This window comes from Amblyomma maculatum, chromosome 6, assembly GCF_055883805.1.
Source record: "Amblyomma maculatum isolate TAMU_Amacu chromosome 6, ASM5588380v1, whole genome shotgun sequence".
In the NCBI taxonomy this organism is placed as follows: domain Eukaryota; kingdom Metazoa; phylum Arthropoda; class Arachnida; order Ixodida; family Ixodidae; genus Amblyomma; species Amblyomma maculatum.
In genome coordinates this window covers 98,877,088-98,889,630 of record NC_139349.1, presented here as the reverse complement: position 1 = coordinate 98,889,630, position 12,543 = coordinate 98,877,088, and the positions used below count along the sequence as shown (strand labels likewise).

The 12,543-nt window shown below is 42.3% G+C and overlaps 1 protein-coding gene across 1 annotated transcript in view; it reads left to right on the top strand.

The window, feature by feature from the left end:
- The first annotated feature begins 1,120 nt into the window (after nucleotides 1–1,120).
- Nucleotides 1,121–12,543, top strand: part of E(Pc) (Enhancer of Polycomb) — an 80,049-nt gene continuing 68,626 nt past the window's right edge. Inside the window, exons 1-2 of the mRNA XM_084607162.1 lie at nucleotides 1,121–1,537; nucleotides 8,084–8,243. Coding sequence (XP_084463288.1) covers nucleotides 1,385–1,537; nucleotides 8,084–8,243 — 313 coding nt within the window. The 5' untranslated portion in view covers nucleotides 1,121–1,384. The remainder of the gene's footprint in view (nucleotides 1,538–8,083; nucleotides 8,244–12,543) is intronic.

The following is a 12,543-nucleotide window of genomic DNA, read 5'->3' as shown; positions in this document are numbered from 1 at the left end:
TAAATGGAACGTTCTTCCAAATTGTTCATGGTGTATCACCGAGTAATTAAGGGGCGCTAAACGACGTACGTCAACGAAAGCTGCTGCCATATATTTGAACTCCTACGCGGGACATATATTTTTTACAGGATTTCATACTAATCCTTTTTACCATAAATTTCGCGAATGAGTCAGCAGAACTCAATTTTTCGCCTTCTCCCTCTCGACAGGAGCACAATGCTCGCTGCTAAAACCGGTTCCATATCTGTCCTTAATTTTTTGGGGGAAATGTATTGATTGTTGCCGGATGGTATCAAGATATGCCATTCGAAATTCGGCCATGTTTCGAATTGATCAAACGGGAAAAACCGAGTTTCAACAGTATGAGCTGTGCTGGGCTCATATGTTTCTGTACAGAGATTGAACAGCGCATTAAAGCTGGGATCGACTGGAGGGTCGTGTGCGACTCAACGCGCACGCACTTAAGTGGATTTTTCGACATAATTCATGCGTACTCAGCCAGAAGGCGCGGAGAATCATAACAATCAGGCTATGCAACTACGCGACTACGCCTTTATCGCCCGCCGCAGTACCAGCTAGGGAGCAGGGTTCTGCAGCAGCTAACGCGAATTCCCCAGAAATCGGCGCGAGGCGCGGTTCGGGTGCTTTGCCTTGCGTTATGTTCCAAAGATGGCACCACCGTCGAAGCGCGCTGAAAAGCGCTCGCTAGTGCGGGCGGGCGCGGTCGCGCGTTGGCCTGTAGGAATATACAGAAAAAGAAATGTCATGTGGAGTTCACAAGCGCGTGCAATGTCAAATGTGGCATTATAATAAAATAACATACAGTACAAGCTAAATTACGCATTATTATTCTAAATGTGCAACTCAAATGAACGTAAACAACATACTTCGGGCGTGACGCTTCTCCGCGACGAAGTTTCTCAGCAAAATAAAATTGACAGAATAGTAAATTGCACTTAAGTATTCTTCCCGAGTAACCTATAACACTAATATTTAGTTAAGATGCCTTCTTAGCGCTATTATTTTGTATGAAGGGGATTAAAAAGTTTGAAAGTTCATTAAAAACAACATTTACGTAGTTCACGCGCGGTGTAACAGATGTCACTACATGCATCGTCAACTTCGAGGAGGTTGATGGGATTGCATGGCTGTCGTCCGCCATGATGGTCTTTGAAAAATTTCTTCTATACCTTCGAGTAAAGCGCTTATTATGCATTCTTCATGGAGGTGAGATACCCAGCTTCACCATGGACTAAATTTAGAAACTCTACTCTTTCTAATTGAGCCATAAAAACCCGTTTACACGGGTTTTTTGGACTGCTATCAGCCTTGCAATCGCGTGGCCTCGTGGTTCTCGTACGAGGACTAAGAACCACTCGCAAAGATGAGCAAGCTATCGTTCCGCGCTCGGGCGCTCGACGCCTCGAAGCCCATGCCCATATACCGGTCAGAAGAAATCCCAGATCTTCCGGATTTTGCTGCGATCAACAGAGCAGTGCCTCAGATGCCAACGGGAATGGAAAAAGAGGAAGAATGCGTGAGTACATTTCACAAAGAATCCACTCTCAATCCTGATTGGTCGCTGACATGCAATGGCGGGTGGTTAAATCTCTCTCCGGTGTTTTGCTCCGCACGTTTCGCGCTAAATGATGTTGTACCGTGGACATAATTTGCTTACCAGGAAGCACGGCGTATTTTAATAGTGCACTTGATTATTTTCGCTGTTCGTTGTTTACATTTGGTGGTATACGTGCGCGCGAACGGCTCTGCGCGGTCGTTCAACCAAACGTGGTGCTCTCTCTTATGTGACATGTGATTCTGAACTGACTTAAGTGTTTTGGCACAAATAAACTGCTTCTAGAATTTATTTCGATTGGTGATATCACTTTCTCTTCATCTCTTACCTTCCATTCATGTCTTCGATCGCTATTTGTTCTTGGCGCTAGAAATTGTCTCTGGCTTTCCCTTGATACGAGCGCTCATTTTTTTTATCGTCATCTTGAGTACAGCCTTTAAGAACTGTCGGACTCTTGTTGGAGACTCATTTGACAGGATTGTGTATATTTACATCTATGTGTGATAAGTGTTTCCTAGTTCGTTAAAACAACTATCGATAGCCTCACTTCAAGGATCAGCGCTTCCACGATCATAGTCAGCATCAGTGCGTGTGCTTGTTTTGATGAAACTTTCTTTTGTAGCGTGCAGTCGTGCTTTTTATTCTTATTTCGGGCGAAAATTTTTATGATTTCGAATCTTGCCGTCGTTGTTTACATTAGTAACCAGTGCACGTGTGTCCAGTTCGCTACTGCTCGCAGGTTCCGTGTGCGGTGGCATTGTTTGTAGGCTCGTCGCAGAACTTGCTCGTTTTATTTTTTTCGTTTATTTTGCATGTTATGCTAAATATTGGCGATTGTGTCTTCTGGCATGTGGGGACCACATCAATACTGGTAACAGCGGCTTGCTCATGTATATCGATTATCGCACGGAATGGTCAGATACTTTCTCGTAATGAACTTTCGAAGGAATAAATTCGAAGAGGACGCTGAAAATTTAACATAGCTTATGCGAAACTAAAGGCGCCTTCACCAACTAGCCTTTTGCATGATGAAGTTAACTAATTTGGCTACAGATTTTATTCTTGTGTTGTGGGAGAGTTTCTTCTTAATTATTTACTCTGTTTCAGCACACAATATACTTATGCCTCACATGTACCATACCTTGTTAGCTTATTGCAGTGCTGTCATCTTGAAAAAGATGTCCATGCATATAGTTTTTAACATTTAGGTTTTAAATTGCTTAAAGTACTAGCAGAGCAACGGTTTCTTTTTTTTTTTTTTTTTAACTGGTTTTACTCGATTTGATGGAAAAGGTGCAAGGATTTGGTGTTGTGCATAATTTGTTTAATTGCATCGTATTACTATCTTATTTGTGCCTAGTCTTGTACATTAAAGAGAAAAATTTTGCATCTCTGGGCTTTTTCCATCTGCTGCAAGCACCACTGATGTCACCTGATTTCCCTTCGTTACTAATACACCCTGGCATGCGGTGCTGACATTTAATGGGCTTGCAGTTTTTTAGTGGTTATATAACTTAGTTATGGTTATTTCAGGTTCTGATTAGTATTCTTAGCGCAGTATGGCTTCAAATCAGTGTTTGGTCAATAATGTTCACATCACTGCCCATATTGGAAGCGGATTTTTCTTAAATTTCTGGATAAATCATTGACTGCATGTACCAAGCTTGTAGTGAGGGGCTTGAATACACGTCTTAGGGTAGTTCAAAAGCCCTCTTCAAAAGACCTCTCGATGGCTAGAAATGTGTATAGTACTTCACAAAGAAAAAAAAATTGAAAACAAATATTGCTTTAACTTCTGAAAATATATTTTGTTGCTTAATGTCATAATTAGACTGCCCATCAGGAACTGTTTGGAAAGTGCCATATTTCAGCTTTCGTGGAACAAAATTTAGACTTAAACAAGTCTGACAAAGGGTCACATTGTGAATTACTTCCTGTTTTGGGCAAGCCTACACCTTGTACTCCTCTGCGAAATATTTGACTTGCTAAAAACCCCGTGGGGCAGTAATAATCATAGCATAAAAGAAATATCCAGACTCTTCGATTTTCTTTAGTCAGTAAGTGATGATAGCTGTGCAATGTTCCTGCTCTGTCTTGGGCCCCTTTTAAATATGCCAACTCTCAGACCAGTTGTCACAATATTTCCCATCTGGATCAGTCAATTCTTGAAAGCCACAACTCCTTTACTCATATATAGCTTCTGGGTCAGGGCCCACTTGGATGGCATTCGATGTATGCAGCAGAAAACTGTTCTTCGTTATGGCTTGTTAAAGTAGCACTGCTCACCGTACACAGCTTTCTGCTACCGCAGTAAAGGTTATTCTCTTCACAGGGAGAGAGTTAGCATGAAGGCCTAGAAACTTGTTACAATAAGTATGTAATATTTAAATGGCTCTGCATTAAGGGCTTAGTTGGCAAGGCATTGTGCTTACCTGTGGCAAGCTCATGTTTAATTACTGAATCCTGTGCATAACTTTCTCAAAGCTAAGAAATCTGCTATTGCAATGTGTTAATGTAACGAAAATAAAGACAAACTATTAAAAAAGGCCTGTAATTTTTTTTTACCTATGCATAGTAATAGAAGACAGATGTAAAAGATTCATCAGGTACATGTTCATGAGAAAAGCGTACTTAAAAGCTGTCAACGAGCGTGAGGAAAATAAGAATGAGGCAGAAAATATTATAACAAGCAGTCGCATAATGAAAGATTTACAGCTCAGTTAAAAGTTATTTTCCAAGGTTTTCAATTGTTTTGTGTTCATAAATGAACTTTCATGCTAGAATTGTAAAACGGAATGTTGCAGTATGCACAGGTTCTCACCGAGTGTTATTGGAACAATGAAACCATGAAAACAAGTTGAATTTTTCTCATTGCCCTGAAAGCTTGGTCTTGCATTTGGAGTGTGCAGAGCACGTCCTTCACTTCTTGGTTTTAAACTATCAGTAAAGCTCTTGTCACCATTTTTCTGCTTCAAAAGCTCGTGCAGGTGCCTACCTTCATGTTGTCTGCATTGCATTAAACCTCACCTTATTTTGGTGGCCTTGTGGACTGCCTGTCTGTGCCATAAAAATTGAGAAACAGTGCTTGCTTAGTGCAGAAGTGATTAACGCTCAGTTGTGCACTGTTTTGTATTCTTTTATTGCTTTTGTGTGCCCCATGTATCTGCCTGTCCATTAAGCCAGCATGCTTGGAGATAGTATATGCATTCTGTACACGTTTTTATTAGTATATGCATTAACTAAATCCAAAACATTCTATCTTATTTTGTTGCTGATATTTGCTCAGGGTCGCTGCAGATACATGGGTAATATAACCTATGTGTTTCAATTCCTGAGCTATGTTTTTATGCACATAAATCCCATTTAAGCACTGCGCAAAGCTAGAACTTATTTTTATGCAATGTGGAAAATTCTTGAGGTGGTTGTGCAGATTATAGCTGTGTCTTCTGAGAACAAGCACATCTAAATTACCTTCGCTCACTCATCACTTCAGAATTTCTTACTTGTACGGTGTGAAAATGGGCAATAGTTACGAGGTCCCCGTTTGAACGAGGTGCTGCTCTGATTTAGGAAGCATGTTATGTGCTTGGAGCCGCTTTTGAAGATGTGTGGAATTGCAACAGAAGTAGAACTCTGCACATCCAAGCTCATTTTAAAGCTTGCATTCGGGGAACGCGCTTATCAGGATCGCGTGTCAATGGCGTCGAGTGTCAACCGAAGTGCAACATTACATTTCACATTAATGTTTTGCCTTGAACAGCTGTATGTGATTTAAGATATGGCTGTGTTTTTACTACGCCCTCTAGGACTATTTAGCACTTGGTACACCCAAATCCTGTGACATAGTTAACATAGCACTAAATTATGTATGGTGCAGTAATGTGTAGCTTTGGCCTTGTGAATGTTGAAGTTAGCTATGAGTTATCAGCTTTTTTATCTGTTAATACTGCGATATCACTTTCTAATTAGCTTGCACCTGAATGCGCAGTTATCCAATCAGTTGTGTATCTATTGCAGTACTGGCCAAGTACAGTTATTGGGGGTACTGTTTCCTCAGTAGCTGTAATGTCATTTGTCTTGCCGTCTTGACTGTGGCATTTATTGGTTGCAAATTAATTTCTGTTGACATTAAACACTTCCAGCGGTTACTAAGGCCTCACTCCTTCAGTTAGGCCTCCAGGGATTCACCTAAAATGCTCAGCTGTGTAAGTCTTGTTTGAAGCTGTTGGCATATTTTCCATATAGTGAACTCTGAGCCGTTAAACACTGAGTTATTTTGGCATAGTGAAATCGATCAAAAGCAAAATCAAAGAGAATCAGACATGCAAAAATTCCACATGCTAAAGAATAATGAGCAGACTGCGCTTAGAGCACTGAAGCATTTTACTTCTGAATAGGATTCAGCCAGCCTGGCGTCTTGGTGAGGTTAGGCTAAGCTAGTGTGGCCACTATGTACAAAAAAAACAAAACAAAAAAACTTTACTACCTGTTCAAAAGGTTTGCAATGCCTCTTCATGAATTCTTTCTGCTCAGCATTTTCAAGCTACCACTTTCACCGAGATGGGCGCTGGAAAAGCTGAATCAAGCAGCAACGAGTAGCTGTTACCTGGAAGTATAAAGTGTTCAGATAGGATGCTGTCATTTTAGCTTACTTTAGTGAGGCACCGTTGCTGCTAAAGGTGGCATGTTATTTATTATCCATCTGCATTTTGATTTTTGTATGTGAGTTTATTGTTCATTGAGCTCCGAAAATAGATTTCGGGTTTGGTGGCTGAGGATATCTTAAGCAGGTAGTCTGCTTTTCTTGGTTGGCCACCGCCGCAGCCTTAACCGATTCCACCAGACAAAGCTGGTTTTGCTGGCCTGAGCTGGTCTAAGGGGATGTCCCAAGGCTCTAAACTAGGGCTGTTAATGTACTGGCCTTACAGCCCCAGGTGGTTGAGGGATATGTTGTAGCTTTGTATCTGCCTCAGGCACATTCGCTATTGCTTTGTGAGGGCTATGCCTTGCTGTATAGCAGTTTGGTTGCACTTGTGGTTAATTTTTTAGGTATCTGCCAGATTAATTGTAGTATTCGTGTGCATTTCTTTATGCAAGCTATTTGTCTCTGTCCAAAAGCTGTGGTTCTCTTCTCTCATGATTCTTCTTTTACATAGTGAAGTATTTTCTAATATGTCAGTGTGTTTCCCATGATCCCGGTGGGTGAGGGAAAAAAAAAAGGTGTTAGAATCAATTGCAGGCATAAGCTGCAGTTAAAGAAGAAGAAAGTTAAATGAAATTTTAGGGCAAGGCGTGGATTTAAAAGCTTTGAACTTGTTAACTGACAGACTTCTCTTGTGCACCCATACATTTGACGAGATTCTCAGCCAGCTTACACCCCATGTACTCTAGACCCCATGTGACAAAATTTGTGCACTCATTCCAAAATTTTTAAAAAGCAGTTTGTCATGAGTAACTGTTGGAAGTGTAGTTTTTCATCATGCACAAAATGCTCTCTCTGTTCGATTATGGTGGAGCTAAACTTTTTCTCTTTTTTTGTTTTAAGCTTCAACTGACCAGATTCTGGAATGTGCCTGCAGTTAGCTATTCAGTATATTTTTGTTGGTTAGTTGATTTGTTTGTGTGTCGTGTTGTTAGACATGATAGAAAGCCAGGAAAGAAACGAAATCGGCTGCTGTGCACATGAGGTATTGACCTGCGATATACTGCCCTGCTGCCTCCTAGAATTTTTTTTTCTTTGTTCTCCTTGTTATGCAGCATGAGGTGTGCAACATCCATCAAACATTCAGCTTCTGTTAATGCATGGAATGGCAACAATGTATGGTCCTGCAGTCATTGAATGAAATATTGGGTTTTGTATTCGGGTTAGTATGCTTTTATACTGGCAGGAATTTATTAGGGGGCATGGATAACTTCATAAATCATTGGTTATGGCAATGCGAGCCATAATTTGATTGTATTTTGACTGTCTGTCCAAGGATTCCCACTCATATATTATTGTGCTGCCATTTGACATTGTTATGTTTGCAGTCTGAATGAAATGAATGATTTGTGTGTGTATACATATCCTTGTGGAGCGTCTACCATGGAAATATAGAGGCAGTGGTCTCGGTTGTCTTTTTTTTTTTTTTTTTTCAACCAATGGGTTTTGCAGAGAACAAAATCTTGCATTTTGATCAGCTACAGTCACTACTGTGTGATTGAGGATGCCTGAGTGTTGGCGGATTAAAGTGAGAGGCTTCTTGTATATGAGCACCATTACTGTGTGACTCATGAATTTTCCTGTATCCGATTACGATGCCGGCAAGAAGCAGTTTCTCGCGTCAGCATTGGGAATATGTATATATATATAGACATCACTACTGGTTCTTTTTTTTTCTTTTTAGTAGGCTTCGGCCTAAACCAACTTCATGTAATTCCTAGCCATCCGGTCATTAGTAGAATCGGTTGGTCTTTCCTGTCTGCTGTTGCTTTCTCTGAGCATTTGTCTCTTGCTCCGCCTCGCAGGAACACCACCTACAGCGTGCCATCTCGGCACAGCAAGCTTTTGGTCATACGGGCGAGCTGGTCATACCCACGCCCGAGGTATACACCATCGACGATGATCTGTTTGACCAGCTCTACCCTCCAAATTACAAGCTCTCGAGGCAACTCATACACATGCAGCGTGAGTCCACTTGAATCCCTCTTTCATATTAATGCCTGTACAGATGGTTATGTGACCATGTGCTGCTGTGCACTGCATTGTTATAACATAGTATGCTTGGTTGGGAGATCAAAGCCTTGCTTGCAGTTACACAATATGTATTATTACAACATAATGAATGGCAGAGAGCATCGCAAGCTGCAGAAGAAGTGCTGTGCTGTGAAAATCAGCTACAGGCTTTACTCTGTGATTGAGGATGATTGCGTGACACCTATGCCTTGTTGAAGCTTGTCTTCCACTTGTCCGCAAACTTCAAGCAATTTGGCCCATGGGTTCGTGCAAATAATTCATGCTGCATTTCGGTTATTTAAGTGTAGGGCACGGAGCAAGAAACCTTGTCACAATACTGCGGCGCCACTATCATGTTGGCGGTGCCTGTCAGCATGGAAAGAAATTATCGCCGTTTTGGTTGCCAAAGCAATCAGTCCAGGTTTATTTTGTGTCACTGCGGCTTCTACGAAGCGTCGCATGCCGCCGCCACTGTATACGGCCGCATCATGCTCCGTGCTGTCAGCGCTACAATTGTGACCTTATCTAGTCGCCCGCGCGAGCGCACTGACGGGAGTTTCACCTCCTAAATGGTTTCTTGCTTCTTGGTGTAGGGTAATTAGGACTGGGAAGATGGAAACAAAAAGTGTGACAGCTTTAGTTGTTATTATATTATTATTATATTATTATTATTTTTTTTTGTTACAGCTATGTTTTTTATAATTTAATGCATGCTAGACCAGTATGGCTTATTAAAAACAAACGAAAGTTTACCAGAGTAAATCTGTCATCTTAGGTGGTGCAGGCATTATTTGTCTTCTGAGGGGTGAGATGTGCATGAAGGGGAGCGAAAAAAATTCTACAGCACCCTGTGGGATTATCTCGTTCATTTTCCACTCATTCTAGCTTATAGTTCCTCGAGTAAAGCTACCCTGTAATTACTTTTGGACAGGCGCAGCATCAGTAGATGGTAATAAGTGTTCTGCTTGTTTTCTAGGATTTATCTGCCATTGATAGGCTGCATTTAGCAGTTTGGTGCTGGGAGTATGAAGCAGTAACCTGTTTGCTCTGTAACGTTTATTGCAAGAAACTTTGACAGATGTCGAGCATGTCTTTTTCAGACTCTGTGTATTCACTTACCCTTTCCCCTTGGTGCTTAATAATCCAGGTAGTGTATTGAGGGTAAACAGTGCAAAAAAGACGAGGACGAAGTACACAAACGAGCGCTGTTTGTGTACTTCGTTCGTCCTCGTCTTGCGCTGTTTACCCTCAATGGATTACCAACTTGCCCAAGCGTCTGTTTTAGCCAGGTAGTGTGTTATGAGCTGATTTAAAATATGCACTGGGTGGAGGCATCTTAAAAATTCAGTGGGAAGGGGAGTAGATAGTGAAATTTACATTTTCAGGTACTAACAGCTGTGAGTTCTGGTATATATACTTGTTTATGCTTTACAGCTGAGGCAGTCAATCCAGGCGGTAAATATATGCTAGCTTATGTTTGGTATTACCCTGCTAATGCTTTTGTGTTTGTGGGGTTTACAGGTCAGATGCACATTTCTTGCTTAGAACAAGTGTGCATAGACATGAACATTCCACGCTTGAAAATGGAATTCGCATTCTCTGCTTCGTAAGAGCAGTGAAATTGTCTGAAAGCACGGCAGAAAACTCCAGTGTTCATATTTAAGTAGGAACTGCCGCATGAATGGAAGCTGGTATTCAAGCGTGCTGTTCACCATGAATGCCTTGAACATGTTCGTTGGCTTGTGCCTCTAATGTCTCTACACGCAGTTGCATTTTCTTTAAACTTGCCTCTTCGGCATATTTTACCAGCAAAAAGCAAGGCGCCCGTGTGCTGTGCGATGTTTGTGCACGTTAAAGAACTCCAGGTGGTCTAAATTTCCGGAGTCTTCCACTATGGCGTCTCTCATAGCCTGAGTCGCTTTGGGACGTTAAACCCCACAAACCAGCCAACCATGCAGTATTCTCAATTTGGATATCAGAATGTCTGACAGTCTGGCTGTAAGTTGTGCAGAGGAGCACACAGCATCCTCAGTTTTGCTGCTGGTTGCTTGCTGCCAAGGTGATACAACTTGTAAGGCATTTTTCATGACTTAATTTTCTTCTTTGCTTCCTGGTTGAAGGTCAACGCCCCAGTGCAGGGTTGGACGTTTTTTAGTTGACTTTGGTGTTGTTCCCTGTTGATCCTTTACATGTTATTACATGTGATGGGGAGTTATGAATCCCCAATTCAAATCTACTCTTAGTGTGTCAGCTGAAATGCGTTTCTGTCGAGCAAGGAGTTGGGTGCTTTTGATTGTGGGTGCTTTGCGGGACACCTTATGTATTGGTATTCCGAAGAAGATTTAAGGCCTATGGGTAGAGGAGAAGATAGTGTGACAGCGTGAGTGATAGAGTGTAGATATAAACAGACACCTTAGTGGCAGGTCCATAGCTGCACCGTGTTTTTGGTGAGAACTTCGGTGTGTTGAACATCATGAGGGACTAGTCACCGGCCAAACCAAGTCTATTTCGAGGCAACCTTGCTGCCTATCACAGTGAGAGGCAGCGAAGTGTGGAAGTTGTGGTTCCTACAGTGGGCACAGGACGGCAGCCGCCACAGCTTCAAGTTGAACATGGCCTGAAGGATCCTGCTCGGCCATTGTTTCACCTGCACTGGCACGCTCATGTGGCAGATGTTTGGCTTTTGAAGCGATTAAAGCAGCTGGCTGCGAAGAAATGGACCACCAAGCTTGTGAAGATGCCTATATTGATGCCATTCTCCAATGACTAGGGAACAGCCATGTTTCAGCCCAGTGATGAGCAAATCTCGAATACAGGAAATGTGTTGCCACCTGGTGGTCGAGGCGGCGACTGAGGTAAAGCATATCAAAAGGAACCTGCCGGAATACCTTCTATGCACTGAGATGAGCGTCAAGGCAAGATTCCGAGGACAGCTGTGTGGTACTTGTGCAAGGACATCGTTCACTTTGCTCTGGAACATGATGTGATTGTGGGCTGAAGGTGTGAGCGCAAAAGACCTCGCCATCCATATGGCCAGGCTGAAAAGTTTTTCATAGAGGGGCAATACTGCCACCACAAGTACTGCCACCACAAATGACTGCAATGCAAACAGGCCCTTATTCATCCTGACTAGCGAAACGATGCAGCAAACCTACCACCTGTGAGCTGTGTGACTTCTGTTCTACCTGACACTGTTTTCCAGCACCTGAAGCAGAGGCTATTTACATGTGGAACAGTTGCACAGTTCTGCTCGGTACAGGTCACGCTACCTCCTCAAGTCTACTCCACTGCTGTGGCTAGGTCGTGGCTGCAATTTTTGAAGTGTGTGCGTTTTGTTGTACCCTGCCGAAGTCTACTCTACTGCGATGTCGTCATCACCATGATTTTTGAAGTGTGCGTGTGTTTGTGCTGTGTGGCTAAGTGGAAGATGTTGGTGACACAACAAAAGAAGGAGCCCCAGAAGTGCTGTGATGTGATGACAGGTGGCAGCACTGCTGCAACGTGTGCAACGAGGATGGTGAGCTGCTGTTAAGAAGTGCACCGTGTTAATGATGAGCTGGTAGAACAGAGGCATTGGGAAAAAGTGACAAATGAATCAGCGAAAGTGACATGTCTGTGGCTTTGTGGTGGTGCTCTACATGATTGGCCTGATCTGACGCCGATGGTGTGATAATGATTGCATCTTCTAGCAGGTGCAGCGACGACAAAGTGCATGTTGCAGTTCTCTCTCTTTCTTTTTTTTTTAGCACTTCTAGTGACAAGCAAAATGATAACCTTAGTATTTTATACACCATAAAACACAGCACAACACGCATTACATTATTTACTGCCACTGTTTGCCACTGCAAGAGTTAAAATTTTAGAGAAACTGGAAGAATGGCCATGTGCAGTTTCTTTGTTAATTGAAAGGCCATGGCAGCAATGCCAACTGGAAACTTTGCATGTAAAGATGCATGGAATTTTGATTAGGCTAGTGAAGGTTAATGGAGGAGTCGAGGACAATGCAGACAGCTATGGAATGGAAATTGGTAGGCGTAATGTTGAGATAGGAAGCGTGCAGAGTAGGTCAGAGAAATAACTCTAGTTAGTGACATTCTAGTGGAAATGGGCATGGACAGGACATGTAGTGCAAAGAATGAATAACCGACAGTCACTAAAGGTAACAAAATGGATTCTAAGGGAAGGAAAGCGTAGCACGGGTGGCAATAAATCAGGTAGGTTGATGAGTCCAAGAAGTTCGCTGGGGTCAAGT